Source organism: Cinclus cinclus, chromosome 4, assembly GCF_963662255.1.
Source record: "Cinclus cinclus chromosome 4, bCinCin1.1, whole genome shotgun sequence".
Taxonomy (NCBI): Eukaryota; Metazoa; Chordata; class Aves; order Passeriformes; family Cinclidae; genus Cinclus; species Cinclus cinclus.
Genome location: NC_085049.1, coordinates 38,880,389 through 38,901,359, shown reverse-complemented (window position 1 = coordinate 38,901,359; position 20,971 = coordinate 38,880,389). Strand labels below are relative to the sequence as shown.

Here is a 20,971-nt window from a genome sequence, read left to right as displayed (position 1 = left end):
TTATATGAAGCTTTTATTAATCATGTGGCATATTTTGGAAGTCTTTCAATTCCTCTGCCCTGCAAAGCGTTATACAATCTTGATGTTCATTTGCAGTAAGGGATGCTAATGGTGTAATATAACAGTAACATAGAGCACCAAACAAGACCAGTGAGAACGATGAATGCAAATGCAAATTTGTTCGCTGAGAACATATTACATTTCAGACAGAAGTAATATAATTTAAAAATTAAATAAAATTTAAATCCCAAATACAATTTTTCTTGGCTGCAATGTTGTGGACTTTACTCCTATAGTGTGTGAACTATATGTCATGAACACAGAAAGTTCTCTAATACACAGACGTATTTACATATTTGGAACATTGTAACAACTCCTGGAAGAGAAAAATAAGAGATTACTTTCCTGAAAACTAAGAAAACTACTGTCTTCTTTATACTATTCCTAAATTTCTCACTTTTTATTTAAATAATTTCAAAGTTTCTTGAAATAATTTGGAAGTTTCTTTATTGCCTCTGGAATTAAATGCCGCATTGCTTCAAGAGGTCACATTTCCCCATTCTACTGAGTAGCCTCTCTCTCTTTATTTAAAAAGCTTATACAGTAGCCCCAGACAGCTTTCTTATTCCTGGTGCTCTGCATTTACTTTGTTAGGGTAATCCATAGGCAATGAATCTCCAGAGGACACAGAAAGGGATTTCAACCAAGCTCTAGAGATTTTGTGGGAAATAAGCCAATTGTGATTTGTGTGAATGAATGCCTTAGCCATCATGAATTAATGCAGCCCTCTGTGCTAAAAAACAGGGAAAAACCTATCCTTCATGGTCTTCTCCTCTATTCAAACTTCAATATACTGAAGTTGTTTCTGGTGTCATGAAACAAAAGCTTCCATATTCTTGGAAGTTCTACATAGGACTGACACAAAAATATGCTTTACTCATATTAAGAAATAATGCTAATAGCATATTTCAGTCAAGAGACAGACAATGGTGGTGAGAAGTGGTAAATTTGTTTAATAAAATAAACCTACATATATTGCATAGAAGCAGCATAAAATATGGATAGTATTGCTGGTGCTGCATGCACTGCAGAGATGTGGCTGTTACCACTCTATTGCAAGAACTCATAAATCTTAAATTCTCTATATGCATGAAGATAGTTTTCCTAATTTATCTCTTCTTTAAGTGTGAGCTGAGGATACTCCTCTGTTATGGCAAAACGTATCAGCTCACACTCATCACCATGGAGGCAGTCATCCTGACAGTATGCATTAGTGTCTGAAAAACCTGACTCCTCCTGGTGTGAGAAGCATGGTGAAATACCTCAGGTTCTTTGCTCAGGGTACTCCCACCTCTTAAACTCTAGCATTCAAAAGTCAATTATGCAATTTTCAAGTAATGATAAAGACCAAAAGGACTGAGAAGGTGCTCTGGTGAATGATGGTTTCTATTAACCTGTGTAACATCTAACCAGTAATTTAAAGGTAACTATTGTAGTATTTATCAATGCCAATAGACACAGAGCCTTCCAGAGAGTCACTAGAATTTTATAATGCAGTTTGAATACTCCTTTCACCACAACTTTTACTGCAACTTCACAAATGCTATCTGTGGCCTTAGCCTTCCAGAACAACCGTCTCTATTTTCGCTCTCTCCTACGTCTCCTTCAGGACTCATTGGGGTTCTGATCTTCAGGAACACAAGCAGGAACACAAGTCTTTCTTTTTATTCTCAGTGAAGAAGCATGGGCTTTCCTTTTGCTGTCTTCCCCTCTACTAGAGTGAAACTGGTGATCATCCTGAGGAAAAGGATCTCAGAATTAATACCTTATTGAGCATTGTGGGGCAGTAATTTGGGATGATCAATTTGTTTATCATCTAGCCAGATGGAATTTTTTACATAGTTCTGATAATTAGAAGATTGTCTTAGAAAAGGAGGTGGGAAAAAAGAAGAAATTTATATTCTAATGTAGCTGCTCACTGTACATGTACAAACCAGTCAGTTCACACTGGATTTGTGAAAGTGTATTTCTCCAGGAATAGGTGGATGAAACTACAGCTATCAAAACAAGGCCACACCCCAGACATCCACAGTCCCTGTAAGGGGTGGTTCATTCCCAGGATATGCTGTCTTTCAAACAGTTATGCTCTTTTCAGCTCAAAGATTTTCCACATTTCTTTCTGATTTTTTCCCTTTTTTTTTCTATTGACTGTTCCGTTCATTCTGTTCTTTCCTGCTAAATCCTCTCTCCCCTTTTTCCCCTGATGGCCCCTGACATAACTCAGATGTCTTTACGTCAAATAAGGCAAAAATTTTTAAAATTGGGCAAAATTGGGTTGCCTATGGCTATGTTTTCCTACTGTGTTCTTTCCACAGTTATCTCTGCCCCACCTGCTTTATTACCCTATTCCCTACTACAACTCTGAACATCCGTCTTCATGGTCTATCACAACTGTAAACCCAGCCTCTATCAGCACTCCTTGTTGCTGCTGTATCCACCAGAGAGGGCAGCTGCTACTCTACACCAGTTGCCAGTCTCTACATTCCCAGAAGTCCCCTGGTGTGTGCCTGCCAAGTGTATGTTCAGGTTATTCTGCATGTGAAGCCTTCAGTTTCTGGGCAGACTCTCCAGCCTGGGAGTGCAACATTGCTACAGGGCTGTCCAGGCTGAGCTCACAGAGCTCAACTATGACCATCAATTTGTCTATCCTGTTCTAGCTGCAAAATCCCTATGAAACATCAAAACTGTTGGCTGCTTTGGTAAACTACGAGTTACCACTGATATTAGTGTCTTAATTTCAAACCCCAGTGTCCTCTGTTTAAGACTTTATGTCAGTACTGTATAAAATCAAGTTTTACCTGGGACACTATTCTTTTTATGGTATTGCAAAAATTTTACATAAATATCACAGGGACAGAAAGAGAGTTCAGGAAATAAAAAAGTACTACTTAATTATTCATAGATTTTAATTTAAAAAATACATTCCATGAGATTACTCCTCATTTGTATGTCCTTATTTTGGAACATAGAGGATATTTTCAAGTAGCAGAAAACTCGAATCACAAGGCAAGTAATTTTCAAATTAAAGACCCAAACCCCTATTCTGGGTTGCAGCCAAAGTAAGCAGACTGTATACTTCAGAGTTTGTCAGCATCCACTGTGCATGGAAGATGTTAAGACTTCCCTACTAGAGTACTACATGGACATTTCTCCCTGCACCCAGTCTGTGGATGTTATCATCTCTGTCGAAGGACAAGAACAATTTTCACCAGTAATATCATTGAGATGGACCAGATGGAACATGCCCCCAAGCTCTTCTTCATGTGGAGAATAGAAACCATCAAGAACACGTCACTGTCTTGCACAATAGCAGTGTCTCTGTTATACTGGATTTTGGGCATTTGTCAAGTAGTCCCACTTACTATAGGGTTTGGGGATGAAATATATTAAAAACTGCTGGTAATTTAAGTGGGCCAGAGTTAGTTACAATTTCACATATATGTTGAAAATTTCACCCAAAGTGTAATTTCAATATGTTTCAAGAAGTTATAGATAGGCATTCAATTACATGAAAGAGACAATTTTCTTTCATGAAATAATGGACGGTGCCTTTTGTTAGTTGCAAAGTGCAAACATACATTTCTTAATCTATTTTAGTAATGAAGTACAAAATACCAAAAATAATCTGTTTCTCAAGATGCAAAATCTGCACGGAACATGCTAACTAAAGAGAAGTGAACCCTAAGAGATGGGATGCCAAAGTAGGAATTATTGCTGGCTATAACTACTGAGAGTAAATGAGTAAGAAGATTCACAGTGTCGTCACTGAACTCACCTGATATCCTTCCACAGATTTATCAGAAACATGGTGCCAAGAAACAGACATTTCAGAAGATGACAAAACTTTTACACTCACATCTGTAGGTATTTCAGTTGGAGCTGGAAGATAAAACAAATGTTAAACATTCAATCTGATCCTGTGGTAATGTTACAAGGACTCTTCTCACTTCAGTATTTTATATTATTTTCAGTATTTTATATAATTTTCCTGACATCACTGAGCCAAGTGTTAGTCCTTAATCTTATTTTTCTTGAATAAAGTTCAAGTCCAGTGATTATCTGTAAGGAAAATGATTCTGTAAAAACAAAGCAATGATCCTGTTACTTGGCTCAGACTATGTATTTTTATGCTTCAACAGATTTCATGCTGAAATCTGTGTAAACTGAAAAGAGCCTTTGATAAATATAACAAAGCATCCAGTGATCTTTTACTAAATGGGACAACAACTCACATATTGCACACATCAGATTTTTAAAGTTAGTTACATGCAAATAGTCAAGTATATCATTTAGCCCTAACAACATAACATTTTTTGTGAGAGCAGATATTAGATACACAGATGTCCAGTGGCACATACAAACTTGAACATAGGTGTGAAATAATCCAAAGCACCCTTCTTGTAGGGCATACATCATAAGGTTGATTTTGTTTGCATTCTTAGTTCTGAACAGCAGCCAACAGCAGAGTACAGACCATAATAATGTGATAGACTTTTATCCAGGGCTTAGAACACTAAAGTCTAGTTGCATTTCACTGCTTCTTGAATTTTAAAAGAGGTAAGGAATTAAGAAAGGCATAAACTTAGCAATGTCTGTAAAAGATAAAGTTTTCCAAGCTAACAACAGTTCTCTATCGTGAATCTTTTGAAACAAGTTGCAACAGACAGGCATGGCAGACCCAGCTGAGGAAAGTTTTCATATATTTAATCTTCCAGCTGGGCAGCCAGTCAACTATGCATCAAAACAGCCACTGCTAAGGAAAAAAAAATCACATCTCTCATGAAAAGTATCCTAGGTAACAAAATAATCTTATATGCAAAGTTACCTTTTGTAATTGTCTTTCAATGGCTGCTAATAATGCAAATGTCTAATTAAAAATTATACATTATTGCAAAATTGTTTTCACAATGACAGGAATTTAGATAAGCAAGAGACCTGTGCACTCATTACGAGCAATCATTACTCACTACTAGCAATGGCAGATATGACTAGCAGTTGTCAGACATGCAACTTGGCTTATTACACGTGGGAACACAGAAATTCCCCAGTCACTGAAGGGAAGAACAATGCCCATAGTTACAACTAGACAAACATAGATCTATTATAGAATACACAACCTAGTGAAAAAGTTGTCACTATATTTATGTACACATTGATATTTATACATATCTGTATGGAATATTGCATGACCATATTGCTTTAAGATTTCCCTAATACATTTGAGAAGTTGTGTTGTTTAACAGTAATAATATCACTTGCTAACTCAAAGGTACAGAAGTACAAGTGGAATAGTTGTGATCATTTAATCTATTCCCAAATCACCATCAGACTCTGCTCTATTGCATCAATTACAGAACTTTCCAAAAAATTTCATACTAAAAAGTTTCAGCTTCCAGGGCTTTTGCTGATACAATACTCTTAACAATATTTCATCTGCTCATGCTTGTTTATGAGCTGAAATAATTGACATCCTTATTTGTCATTTATGTTCTATAAAATTTTGCAGACTCTCCTGAGCCAGAAAGATGGAATCACTTGCTTTCCTCTAGCTTTCTAACTCAGTATTTCTAGCAATTTTTCTAAAAGGAGAAATCACATGGTCATCACAATATATTCTCTTCACTGAAAATACAGTGGTCATCACACATGTATCTTCTAAGCAAAACTATAAAAAGTTCAGGCTGGCAACCAGTAAGCACGCTGAAAGGTATGGAAGTGATTTTGTTCACATCCTGATGCCAGAAGACAACTCTCAATGCTCTTCAGAGTAACTTCCATTATATCTCTTGGAATAATTCCTTCTAACCTGCCCTGAAGTTCCTGGATTGGATATTGGCAGTAGTGAGGGTCACAGCTTTGCACAGGAGCTGTGAGCACTACTGGTAAGGTTTGCACTCTTGTGCTTGAAATCAAAGAAATAGGTTCACTGAGCTTATATTTCTTTTGCAGTCTGCATCTGTCACCATTTAACCACAAATGCTTTTTACCAGGTGACTGGACTTTGCTAAGCTCTGTGCTAGAACATCAGCAGCCACTCAAGTGACCTCTTTATCTGGAAGCTGGCACCACTGCACATTTGCTTTTCCTGTCTTTTTGAGCTACTAGGCTCTACCATGCCCCTGGACCTAAGAGAGCATACAACCACACTTGCTGCTCCTGACATGGTTTGGATAATCCTAACATAAACACCAGGAGCTTATCAGTCAGTTGTCAATAAAGTCTCTGAGCAAGGATGGATACTTCAGTGTTATTTGACTGATACTGCTTTCATTGCACCATAGCTATTTCCTAACATATTTATACAACTGCAAGAAAACCCTCTGTGTTGCTGCAGCAGCAGCTGAAGATGATTTCCTAAGGGGTGCTTTCCTGAGAAAAAAGATCAGTATTATCCTTATCAGCCAGCTTGGTATTGAGGACTCTTTTGTCTTTTCTCTGTGTGTGGCCAATTTGTGAGCAAAGTTCCCATTAGTGCTAATGGGAACCATGAACATAAATCTTCCGTAATGTACACAGAGTACGGGACAAAATCGGAAGTGCGAGAATGTGGCCCTGTTATCACGGGTATGTTATCATACTCCTCCTCTTGGCTCTTTGGTCTACATCTGTTGACTTTGTGTAGGAGATTTTGCTCTCTGGAAAGAAAAATACTAGCAATTCTTTGGGTTTGTGGCAGAAATTAATAAACTGCATTTTTTTAGAACAGGTTTGAGTGATAACACAATTAAAGATGTATATATTTCTTCTGATTTAAGGTAAACTTTCTTCCAGTACTTTCTCTCTTCAGCTAAGTTTGGAAATGTTATTTAAACATCAATCCTAAAGATCATAGCATGTGAAATAATTACAGTAAGAATTAAGAAAAAATATTTTAATGGAATGTGAAAGAGGTTTCAATTAAATTTCATAGCTCTAACATGCAAACCAGAATAAAGAATGTAACAGGGATAATTATATGAGACTCTAAACATGCTGGAAATGTAACTAGATACAATTGAACTATCATTCCTTCACAATTTTGGGCTAAATTCTGATACTGATCTTCTAAAATACTAGGCTTTAGTGTGGTCAGTTAAGAAGAAAAAAATCTAGCATACATCAAATACATGTATTAAGATCACAGAGACACTGCTGAATAAAGATCTAAATGTTTTAGGCAACCACTATGAAGATAATAATTTCTTTTTCTATATTCTTAAATCTTTTAACAAGCTGTGTAAAGAATCTTGCATGCTTCTGTGTATTGCTTGTTGTCAGCAAGTACAGCCAAGGGCTCCGCATTACACAGAAAGCAGAGAGTGGAATTTGGGTGTACAGAGCAAGTTTTTGTGCGAGCAATGCACACCCTCCCTGCTGAAGATGTATCCTGCTATACAAACCAGTGTCAAGGACCACGTTCTTCTGATGCTGGTAGTGCTGATCTGGACTCACAGTGTAAAACTAATTTGGGACATTTACTCACCATCTTGTGCTGAATAAATTACAGCAGTGAGACTGAATGGCCCATCCCCTTTGTTGTTAAAAGCTTTCACTTTTACTTGATACTGAGTTGAAGGGGGCATTGATTCATCCTTGTGGACATATCGGCCAATTTCAGGATTAGTAACTGTAACTCTTCTCCATTCTTTCTCACCAAATGGCTTGAAGGCCACTATATAACCAAAATTATTGCCATAGTGGTATTCTCTTGACAAAGGCTGAACAGAGACAAAAAAATAAAATGTTAAATTTTGCTAAACAGCTAGGTCTAGAATGAAATAGAAACAATGCAGAAAACATTGATATGTACATTGTAAAAACACTGAAATAAACCTCCATTTTGTCCTGGTTTCCTTCAATGGCTGGCTTCCACCCCCTTTAAAAACAGGCCCTCTTAGATCTGCAGTATTACTGTATTTGCTAGGAAAACATTTTAAGATAATTTTCCTCATCTGAACTCAGTGCAACACACATCATGTTACCTCCTACAGAAAGAAACCAGGAATAATTGTGTAACAAAACGTCTGTAGCTAGCAAAAAAAGACCTAAGGAATGAGGCACAGCAGTTATGTAACACAGACATATTATGCCAGTATATGGGTTCATGTACGTGTGGAGATGGATATTCTTGTAGAAGAATCACAGTGAAGAGAAAATCTATGTGGCTGGCCCAAACTATATTAATTTACTGAAAGTTTGTCACCTAGGCAATGGGCACAGCTGATAAAGGAAGATGGACACATTCAAAGAATGACTCATCCTACCATTTTTCACTGAAGATGGAGGGGATCCAGCTGCTGATTTAAACTACCTTGCTTATAATTGGTAAATCATTTAGCAAAATTACTCCCACTTTCAGTACAGGCATTAATGGTACCTATCCAAAATATTTCTTAAAACTATAGCTAATTTCCTATACCTAGGAATACTGGAAAGTATGAAAATAAGGAAGACTATCTGCCATAATGGATTTTTCTTCTTTTACTAATGCTCTACATTCTAGTGATCCCTTCTCAGTCCATGGAGCTTTTACCACAACTATTAGACACTGCACCCAAACAGCTAAAACCACATCATTCATCTATACATCAGGAGGCTGACCAGAAGCATCCTTTAAAAATAAGCTTCTTCTATCACCTTTTTTCCTAATGGAAATCTCACAGAGATGAAACAGCTTGTCTTGAGGCAAAGGACTTGGAGCAGTGACACAGAAGGTAATTATTCTCCTTAGGTGTTTGACCACTATTGCAGCACATCAGCTAACATGTGTTAGAGATATTTTGAGCAAGGTTTTATGAAACTTCGATGCAGCTGATCTTCTGAATCTATCACTGTAACTAGCAGCTTAAAATAAACCAGAATTCAATCTCATATGCCAAAGTAAGCAGACTGGATGAGGCCCTAGCCTCAGAATGATTTTCAGCCAGAGCAAACTTTAGAAAGCCAGGACTGGCACTTAAAAAATATATTCTGAAAGGTCTTATATGAAGTTTGAAAGCAACTTTCCCTCCAATGGCTGCACATAATAAATAGGTATAAGTAGCTGAATAGTTTGTAGAATCCACTGAAAATTTTTAAAAAGAAAATGGGAGAGGGAAAGACAAATGGGGAAAAATGAGGAAGGATGGGCATGCCACTCCTAGCTCTCCTTCTCAGTTCCTCTTTCAAAACAAGTCTTAGAAGAGCTTTGATTGCATCTTTGGCTGTCTCATTCAACCTGGACTTATGAATCATAGGAGAAGCTGAAAAGGGGTTGGCAGCTACATGTGAACCTGCCATACATTTTGTTCTTCTCTTCTTAATTAAGGAGTATTTAGAATAGCATATGCAAATGTCAGCACATTTGGGGGAATCAATATATATTTTTATCTTAGCCTTACAGATAGATATATTGTTGTCTGTCAGACTCCGTGAATCTACAGTCTCTATTTAAAAACCCTTGCTAGACATAGCATAGAAGATTCTTGAGAAATAAATACTTGAAGCCATGCTTAATTTGTCTTACTAAAGGAGCTACTCAGAACAGATGTGAAAAGCATAACATTAGGTAAGAGAATTAATGAGAATATGAATCTGCCTGAGTGTACAGGAAATACTAAAGTGGTCCTATGCTTCTGATCTTGCATTAGTCACTATTACTATTGGTTATATTTTCTTTGTTTAGTTTGGTCAGAGCCAAATTACCACTGTATTGGAAATTCCATGAGTACCAGTCTTTACACGCAATGCAAGAAGCAGCTCTGTAGTTTGTTAAAGTTTTTAGAAGAAAAGCTTGTAAAGTAAAATAAGCTAGGTCTTCTGAACCTGTCCATTGCATGAGTTCTTTTGCTCTTCAAAATAAGAGACCAGAATTATGCCAGACAGGACACATTAACTTCCTAACCTATTATTAGGGGGACTAAGATACAACCTTTCCAATATATTGTAACAGAACTGTGGACCTTCTTTTTCAGAAACTTATAAATCTTTTCTTCACTGCTAAAATACTTAGGAAGACTGAATAAATATTTTGAACGCAATTTAAAAAAATGCAAAAACAAAAACCCAAAGCCCGAAACCAAAACCCAGCCAGGAAAATCCAAATCTGATAACTCAAAGATATGGCTGGTTATTTCTGTCATACTTGAGAACTTTCACATGCATATGATCAATCCTAAATACAAAAAGATGGAAATATGCATATGGATTAAAATCTGCATATTCATAAGGAGAATCCTCATACAACAATACATGCTATTGGAATTATGACATCTTTTTATAACTTCCCACAAAAAAAAGCACTCTTACTAGAGCTAATTCAGCTGCTATATGAAACAACTATTCCCTAAAAGACACAGATGGCATAATGTGCTTATGTATCTCATACCGTTATGACAGTGAACAGAGAGGTCAACAAAAAACAAACCTGGTAATTTTCTCAAGCATAACATAACCATCTTTATTCACCAGAGGTAATGCTGCTGTGTCACTGTTTTTCCTGGATACTGATAGGCTCTGACATGAATCCAACAATATTTTTTAAAATTTTTTCTCCCTAGCTTCACCAAATACCCTGAAGTAAATTTCAATTCTCTTTTCCATTCTACTTTTGCCTATGCAACTTTGTTTATAAATCTTTATCCTCTCTCGTGCTACGTATTGCTTTCCTCTTTTCCCTTCTTGCTTTACCTATACCCACAGCTTAGGTAAGTTTTCAAAACCATTGCTTCAATAGCAGAATGAAGACTGTTTTTAATGATGCATTATCATAGTCAGTATGGGTTTCAGTCTCTTTGTTTTAGAATGTTTTAGTTTGTGTTTGAGAAATGTCCAGCACATAAACCCCTAAGGTACTCTCTTCCCCGTTCGTCTTCATGTATTTTTTCACGAGAGAAGTCAGAAAACTTATATATTAGACACAAATCCTGTTCTCACATGACCCAAACTATCCACAAGTTTCAGGAGGAGTAAGATCTGATATGAAATAGTACAGGTTTCATGCCATCTTGCATGCGCAATACTTACCATCCATGTTATTGTCAGCTCTCGATTGCTTCCACCCCCTCCTCCAACATCAGAAGGAGCCACATTAGGAGCTAGTGAAACAGAAGATACAAGAAAAATTACTACAAAGTATGCAGCAGACAGCTGCAAGGCCAATGAGCACACGTGGCACACACAATTAAAGTAATGACGGTAAGCAATCTGCCAAGACTAATGTATAGCTACTGCTTCAGGAAACGTGCCAGCTGTAACCATAGCTAGCAATCATTCTTCCTTCTCCCTGTATTATCTACAAATATTTTACTGAATGTTCAGGAATGGAAAATTACTCTTAAGTCTTCAAAGGATCACACTGTGTATTGTTCTTGTGCTTTCCCAGATGTTGGTATGCCAAGAGCTCAAGCACCGTGGACTTGCACGTGTAATTACCTTAACACACTGAGATCACTTCCACCTACTTCAATGGATTTACTTGCCATGTGTAAGGTTAAACCCATGGGTCTGTCTTTGAAGCACTGGCAGCCTAATTGTATTCTAGATTAGTAGAACATGTCTTCTTGATAGTCATGTTCAGGATGGGTAGATGTACCTAAGCAAAACTGCCATAGCACTTTATAATTCACTAATTGCATTTTACACTGCTATTCCGTGTAATGAAATACGATCTTTTGATCTACCACCAGTGCACAGCTGGGTGGTAAAGCAGGATACTTTTGAGGACTCCATTATAAATCACTTCTATATTGACATTTCTCTCAGACTCTTGGCACTGGGTGCAACGATTCTGTTACTATTCTCTACGGTGTTTGTGTATTTATCTGCTGTCACTCAATACAGACACACAAAGTACCACTGAAAACTTAGGACATGATAGCCTACCTATAGGGCATTAAATATGCCTCATAAGTTCATGTATGAGCTACGTGCCCTACCTAAATTAATGTGTTCTTTGCACAAAAAAAATCTGATAGAATCAGGTATTTTCTGCACTTATCAGTGAAAGCCGTAAGTCACAGTGCTCAAGCACTATGTAAGTAAGACGGCTGCTGAGGCCTTCACTGAGGATCAGCTGAAGAGGAACACAAAGCAGAGCAGAACTAATGTTTTCAGACAGGATAAAAATATTTTAAAATAAATTCAAAATCTAAATCATCATTCAATGCATGGTTTGCCTTATTTATTTCTGGCCTTTCTGAAAACAAATTAGTGGCGATCAAGACTACACATACATATGACAATTTGAGAGAAAGCTGGAGTTTGTTACTTGACCTTGTAGTCCCAATATCTATTATAAATATACAGCTTTAGAGCTATGTTAGAAGCAGAGGGTTGCTAGAATGCTTAAATAGTCAAAGAAGATACACAGGCTGCCAAAGAACAGAAAAAACCCTGACCGTTTGAAGTCTAACAAGTCATTCTTTTCTAAAGAATCTTCCTCATTCTCTCAACCATTAAACCCACGTTTCTCTCTCTGCTAAGACCAGGTAACTAACTAAGACAACTATACTTAGACAATTACTGTAATGCACCCAGAAGCTAAAATACATAAAAGCAGACCTTGATCCATTGAATTTCAAGAAATCACTGTGAAATATTATTGATAAAGCAAGCTGTTTTTTTAAGAATAAAAAACATTGCATGCAGGCCTAGAATGATAGTAAGTTACCGAAATTACTCATCTACCAGAAGAGAGACTTCAAAATTGAAAAAGACACTGACAACTTTTAAGTGTAACAGACATTACTTGTCACCCACATAGCGCACAAAGACACAGCACTGTTTCTTCTGTTTAACACAGAAAATGTTAACTATAACTACAGTATGTGGACATGGCTTGTTGTTTGTTATTTGCCTTTTTCAGAATTACATGAAAATCACATACAGTTGTGCATATTGCTTCTCTAGTACCACTGATACTGGCAGTGCAACCAAAATCCTACTGTTGCTTGTAACAAATTCCAACTTCTGGCAGAAAACCCACTTGGGCACAGAAGTTGATCTGTAAACTGTGAATTATTTATACCCTATTTTGTCATAGCAATAAGTGCTGACTGATGCCTAAGAAGACAACATTACCATCTTCCATGGTTAGACAAAACCTTTCTCACAGTCTGCCAAAGCATGGTGCTGTGCCTGGGGAATCAGACAACAGACTAAACAGACCACTTCTTGCAAAAGAGGTACATCTTGCTACAAAACTGGGAAGTATGCCATTTTTGGGGAGGCTACAAAAAACGCCATGAACATGGCACACTACAAACTGCAGGACACTACCCCTATTACACCTGTTATCCTTAAAAATGCTCTGAGCCATTAAGACTGAGCAACCACAGTGACAAGAGAGTATGTTGTGTCGGATAATGTCACATACGTGAAATTAAGTAAGACACCAGACCAAACCTTCAATCACAGAAAATCAGCATTATCCAGTAGAACACACATCCTGTCATGTATTCTTTAGGCAGAATTCATACCAAATGGCAAATGGACATTTTCCTTGTTAAATGCATGCATGTTTTTTCCTAAGTTCTGAACCATGGTCCCAAACATGTGCATGCACTCATACACACACAGCCTGGCTGACAGATACAGGGGGGAGTCCCTGACAGATGCAGAAAGGTTCAGTTTCAGCAATGGAGACAAATTTGCCATATCATGATGTTTCTTTTCTGTCTGCTTTGATGCTACCACATGTTCATAGTTTGGTACTTGCTTACTACAGTCTGTAGTAGTGGGTGGCTGAAAATATATTCTCTGCACACTGGATATTATAAACCACTTTTTTAAAAGTAAAACCTGAAATTACCAAACAGGTGAACAACAATGTAAAAATTAAGAAACACATTTAAAAAAATCCTGACATTTTCTGTTTACGTACGAGCGCCTTCAGTTCTAATCCTCTGTGACGGCATACTAGGTTCTCCTGTCCCCAGAGTGTTTGTTGCTATTATCCGGAATTCATATTCCATCCATGGAATTAAATCGATCACTGTAGCAGATTCCATATTTCCTTCAATATCTGATGGGTCTAAAAAAAGATTAGATGCTTTAGAAAACAGCTTTTTCACACTTCGGTCAGCAACAGTGCAGTTGATTGTGACAAAACTTGCATTATTCTGCAACCACACATAGACAACTAAAAAGAAACTTGGCATTGTACATTAAGAATATCACATTTTACAAGGAGTATCCACAGCAGTGATTGGGAGTTTGGAAACTATGACACTATCTTGGATAAACCCTTACTGACTTTTAAGTTTTAACTGGGTGTGAACTAGTACATGCAATTTCGATATTTCCTTACTAATTACAGAATTTTACTTTACCTACAGACAAATGCAATGAGAAACCTGCAATGCAGAAACAGTAAAATAAAAATTCATTACATGGACAGACAAAGGCTAGACATGTAGGGTTCAATCAATTGATGAAGAGTGGTTTATAAAATGTGTTCCTAATTTGGTGAACCTAATTAGTGAGCATGTTATAACTCGCTATCTGGTTCTGATAAACAAAGGTAAATGTTCTTGTAATTCCTGTGAAAGGACTTGCTATTGTCATAAGGATGAGCTTCTTTATCATAAATAAAATGAGTAACTCATGACTGTCTGCAATTCACAGACAATAGCTGTTTCTATAGCTGTCTGCAACTATGGAAAGACAGAGGATTTTCATTTATATACAAACAAGACTTGTTTGTCAAATTAGAGTCTTGTGTTCAGAGGAGGGTGAGAACTGAGATATTCTGCTCTGGAAAGGCAGCTGATTTGGAATTAAAATATAAATACAATGCCTGCACAAAAAACAGGCAACAACAGTGTAAGCACTAGATGGTGACACCACTTCCCTCTTCCTAATGATCATTAAAATTTCATTCCAAAGTGAGATCCTGAATAAGAAAGGAACACACTTTCCATCTTTCTTTCTATCTGCCCACCACCCTCCCTCCTCCTTACTCAAATTATTTTACTGTCTAGTCAGTAAAGCAATTGCAAACCTCCCATGTCATCCAAGCTGTAATATAAATTTAATGCTCCTTCCTGGGCTACATCTGATGTCTTAATTTAACTTTACTGTCCCACAGATTCCCTGAAAAATTATGAACACTTGGCACAATGAGAATCTGATCCCCTTAACTGGAAAGAGCATCATAAATGTAAAAAACTTCTTACATAATCCATTCATACATACTTTTATACTGTGAAGTAGAATACACTTATTTCTCAAAATACACCCAGTATTATGAAACCTGAGATGAATGATTTGGTTGAGGGAATAATGGTAGTAGTAACAATAACAATATTTCCAAAATGCAATGCCAAACTATATTTTCTTGTTTTACACATTGAAAATTAGCAGCATTAAGTTATAGCCTAAATATTTTGTGACAGTTCAATTTGGACTGTTCACCATCTTCCCTAATCTGAAAGTTAACACTGATTCAAAATGGGAGCAGCTCAGCAATTAAGTAAAAGCTTGCAGGAATGCCAGTGATGGTTATTAGGGTGATTTTACCTATTTCAAGGGAATCATCTACTTAAGAAAATTCCTAAGTGTGGCTTGAATGCAAAAGTAATGATTTTGAAAACACCATAATAGTTACTTTCAACTTTTCATAAATTATTAATGTATATAATTTGTGTTAGCATATTTAAAAAGGAATTCAACAATCTAGATTCCTCTCTGTCCCACCCAAAATATAAATACCATTCTTTAGGGTAAAATTTCAAGTCTGACTGAATGTTTCAAAGGCTATCTCAGTGATTCTGAGAAGCAGGGAACTTCAGAGATGCAGAGAAGTTCATCCCATCATGCCTATAACATTGCAAGTAGGGAATCTTCCTGAGAAGTGAGAAGAGTGGTTTCAAATCTCTGTTTTGAATCAGACAGAATGAAGATCTGAAACCAACACTTATGTTAACTCTTGCACCTCCATTTCCAGTAACACACAGGACAAAACAGTATCAGTTGCCACCTGAAATTCTTCACATTTTCTTATTTTCTTTAATTGATAACTACAGAATGAATAAGAAATAAAATTAACATCCTGAGAAAGTGGAGACTAGTCTAAAAGGATCCTCCCCCCTGCATGTATTGTTACTGAACCAAAGAATCAGTTATTTGAACAGCTCTAATTTCTACATTCCTTTTTTTTTTTTAAAGTTCATATAAATCTATTGTACAGAAGCCATTAAATAATATATAAGAGATAGGAAGGTGCTGGGGAACCTTCTGGGTTTACTTTCCAAGCTACTTTGACATAAAAAATATCAGTGCTGGCTGATGGAGGCAATCATCTCCAAGAGAACTACATATACTACATAACCTGAAAGAAAAATATGATCTAAGACAGAAGGCCTACTATATCTAAATTTTTACACTAAAAAATGTAGCAGATTTTCAGTTCAATATCTTAGTCTGTTTCTTACACATCTGTAGTTTCAAGTGAAAACTTAAATGGAAGACAATGACTGCAACTATTAATATTCTTAGTATTCTGAAATGCTGAGTATGTGCTATCTTAATTCCATAGGAAAGCACCTAAGCTGCAATTTATAAGGGTAAGATAATGAAACATATTGGTAAGAAAAATCTGTATAGCTTGTGACAATACTATCCTTTATAAAGCATTCAGAGATACTAGTAGTTTAAAAATACTTTTAAATTTATGTTTTTATGTTAAATCCTGAAAAAAAAAAATTTTTTTAGCATGTCCTGTGCTCAGGTAGGTTCCTCTTTAACTGCAATTTTGTGGCACAAGGATGACATCCAGTGGTTAAAAGAATAATCTTAGCTATGTTTTCTCTAGGAGTGCCAGTTTAAATGCAATTGGAACTTAGTGTGCTTCCAGGGAAAAGCAGACAATTTTAACCAGCTTTTTCCATAACAAATACAGAAACAAAGATATCCACTTTTCATCCAAATTAACCTGTAAATAATTTTTTATGACTCAGGTAGTTGATGTTGAATGTTTCAGGCAACAAGGAAGGAGGTAAAAAAACAGGTAGCAACTCTGGCTGGTTCTTTTCTGCATTTCTTGATATTCAGTTCAGGCCCTCCAAATGCTGAGAACAAAACTGTTGACAAGACACTGACAGGACAATAAACCTGCAGCAGACATTAACAGCATCCTTGGTTTCCTTCCTCTGTGATTACTTTCTGATTAGTCAAACTTTCTAACAATCATATTTTAAAACTTACTGTCTTTATTCCTTCTGGCAGTACTCTTACCTGTTTTGGCATCTTTCCACTCTTCAGATAGAAAGGTTTTTGATTGGATAGTGTATTTAGAAATAGGACTATGATTGTCTGTTCCACGGCTCCAGGTAAGTGCTACAGCAGTGTCTCTAATTTCTTCTACTCTTATACCTCCAGGGGGGCCTGGAGGACCTGGGGGGAAGAAATAGATAGTACAATTAACAAATAAAATATGCTAAAAATATTAAAGTTCATCAACTTTCCATATTCTACAGAATGATTCATAGGAGACCTGCTCTTGCATTTTGCAACTACCATATAAAATTTCCATGATTCTTGCCTAATCAAACTGTAACCTTAAGGGAAAAGATGATACTTTGAAAATGTTGCTGACCTTCTTACCAAACATAACTAAACTCGGACAGAAAACAAAACAATTTTCCTTCTCAAATTCTACCTAATGCTGACCTTACTGGGAACCCACCTTAAACCTACACTTCTGCTTGTTCCTTATAGTCCCTGGCTAAAAGTTACATGGAAAACCCTGTTACTTATTTTGGAGAAAACTCATACCTTAAAAGAGATTTCTATAGATCTCTTCCCAATTTTGTTGGCCTTCATATTACCCCCATGTGGTAAACCCCTCATCAGGTTCAAAGTTTCTACAAAGTTTTGGTTTTGTTACTGCACTTCTGTTTTACATTATACACAGGTACATATTAATACCTATTAATGATATGATACATATTAACTGTTGTGTAAAAACAGATACAATGCATTTGGACTACTAAGATGTATTTTCTGGTTCAACATTCAGAGATAATAATATGCCAACACTATTCAGATAATTATCCAACAACCTGATTGAACAAGTCCCAGAGAATATTTAAAAAGCCCAACGATACCATAATATATTTCTCTGCAATATTTACAGAGAAACCACAGAGAATCAAAACAAGAAAAAAGAATGGAAGGAGATTTCTACATCAGATTTAAACAAGCTGTGTGCCAAATGTATTTTCAGCTCTTGAGCTCTTTTTTTCTCCATACAGCTCAGCAGAAGGACTCAAATTAAATTAACTGAATCAAAAGCATATACAAGCATATGTTGCTGTTCCTTGGTTTCAATGAATATATCCTTCAAGCAAGCAATTTCATTCCTTGGACCTCCTTTCCAAGGTAAGAACTATATACCACACTGAATGTGGAAACAGCTTCTTGTCCTTCACAAAGGATGCACAAAACAGAAATTGCTGTTAAGAGCTGATTTTTAAGATGAGGGTTGTTGGTCAACTTTCCACCCTGGTAACATGTATATTTGCTATCCCAGCTCTAAGGACACACATTGGTAAGGTCTGATCAGAGACTCATTCTCCTGCAAGACTTCAGAAGCACGCAGGCTGGAAGGCATGGAAAGATTCATCAGTCCACTAACTTTTCTTCTTTCTTGAAAAGGTACCTCTTACATCTTCTCACCTCACCATCAGCTTCAAAAATCGGCCTGTCTCAGGAAACACCAAGGGCCATAGGAATAGGAAAAGTCTCCATAGGAAAGCTGATACTGGACCCACAACTAACCCCAAGGTTGGTAGTTCCTTTAGCAACAAGGCATGGTTCCACTGGGTCTAAATACAGTGGGCAGAGCCAGGCGCTGGTAAGGTAGTCCCAGGTACCAGGGGCAGTGAGCTGGGGGCATCCAGGTGACAAACTGCTGCATATATCCCAGCAGCCCATCCAGGAGGCAGTTGCCCACAGCACAGCCTGAAGAACACCCTGGAGGCAGGGCCAGAGACAGAGCTGGAAGCAGGCACTCTGTGACACAGCCCCAGCGAGGCCAGCACAGGGCCAGTAAGGTCCGTAGGTGCACGCAGGGGCTGCAGAGTCTCCAGCGTACTAACATCTCTAGCAGTTTAAACAAGACCACACAGAACACTCCATGTGAACTGTTAAATTGTATTGCAGACAAAACATCTTCATGTGCCTGCAGTGACAGTGGCTATCCTTTACTGCTCCCTGATGACATGCTATGGAACACAGCTCTTTGTTTTCATACTCTGTTGCAGCCTCTTCCTCTTCCTTCCTTCAATGCAGTGAAACTATAATCCCAAATTTGTCATATTTCACAAGATATTTACTCTTGGCCTCGTAAGATGCTGAATCTTACAAAAAAAGGCAGCCGTACACAGAACGGTGTTCATTGCATTAAAATCTGAATTTTGAGAACAAAAAGAATGCTAATTTCTTGTACAAAGTAGTCTCTGAGCAATGGCTCTAATTACTGGGTTGGAAGGGGAATCAGAAGCTTGATAAAGCACATTGTCTTTTAATTTTTAAAAGGAATTTCTTACATAATACTAAGGCATATGAACAGATCCTAGTCTTTTACTTTGCAGATCTATTCTGTAGTTTCACCACTTACCATATTTGCTTTGACATTTCATCCAAAACTGATGACATTTCATGGGCTGTTAATACCCAGCAAAAATTAAATGCAGAAATATTCAGCTGCACAGCAACCTGAGATGACAGAAGTTCAGAACCACAACACTAGCTGTACTTCAGCTGCTACACAGCGCTGTGGTGTAACTCGAATGTGGGGCAAAACACAACAGCAAGGCAACTCAATGTACAGGTTATAAGGGCTTGAATTGTCAGCAAAACAGAGTATTAGCACTTCAGAATGTGTTAGGCCCACAGGCATAAAAGAGAGCAAAATGTCCAAAGGACATTATGCCATTAAAACTTCATATTGTAACAGACCCTGTAGAATACATACTATACGAGCAAGAGCATTTTGAGACTGTAGTAACACTTAACAGACAGGAATCAGATAAAAACAGAGTGATAAACTTAACCTCAGATGTCTTGGTTTCTGTAATTTGAAAACTCAGAATCCTTTTAATGTAGGCCTAGTATTATACACAATCGTTTAATCCATACAGCTTTATGAAAAATGAGAAGTGATTTAGAAATGCATCCAGGAGATACATTGAAATGATCCTTGAAATTTATTTTGAATAATGAACACCAAATTAAACTATCTAAAAATTGCTTTCACATAAGGAAAATACCCATAATCAAAAAATCCTTATTTCTTTCCAGGAAAACACATGCTCAGTTAGACCTCTAAATGTCTGCAGCCAAGTCAGTACCCTGAGTAGACTTTCATGGCTTTGCATGGTTATGTGCTAATCATTTTAATTTCTGCTATCTGTTGATGAGAAATCACATATGCTAAACAATCAGAAACACTCTTGTCTTGGTGTCTTGCCTAGGTGAAAACCAGTCACATTCCTGTGTTACCTGGAGAAGCTTACCTCTTACCACAAGGTCAGCTGAAGCTGAGGAGTTGTCCACAATGGTCTGAGCAGTGCACATGTATCTGCCTGCATGCCGCAGCTGGACATTTTTAATCAGCAGCTCACCATTGGATTTAATCTGTCACAAAAACAACACTCAGTGAAACTGGTAAGCATCCCTGTGCAGCTGTATGATACCTGTCTACATATTCCTCCCAACTGATTTACAGTGGTTGCTATTTCTAAAAAGTAAGAGCTTACTTTGAGAACAGATTACCCTCAAACATACATCTGATTTACAGTGATGCCTGGAAACCCAAGGCATCAATAGGACAACAGTTGAAAGTGTCCTGTGTTTCCTGAGGAGCTGCAGCTCTTTACTGGACATGGAAAAAAAAAAAAAAAGAGGCACCTTAGTAAATGATTATTAACAGGTCAACATTTCCCTCTTA

The 20,971-nt window shown here is 37.1% G+C and overlaps 1 protein-coding gene across 1 annotated transcript in view; it reads right to left on the bottom strand.

Annotated features, from left to right (window-relative positions):
• CNTN1 (contactin 1) overlaps nt 1–20,971 on the bottom strand; it is a 72,085-nt gene that overhangs the window by 16,987 nt on the left and 34,127 nt on the right. The window contains 6 exon segments of the mRNA XM_062491142.1: nt 3,836–3,939; nt 7,523–7,757; nt 11,044–11,114; nt 13,901–14,050; nt 17,254–17,412; nt 20,538–20,658. Of these exon segments, the coding sequence (XP_062347126.1) occupies nt 3,836–3,939; nt 7,523–7,757; nt 11,044–11,114; nt 13,901–14,050; nt 17,254–17,412; nt 20,538–20,658 (840 nt within the window).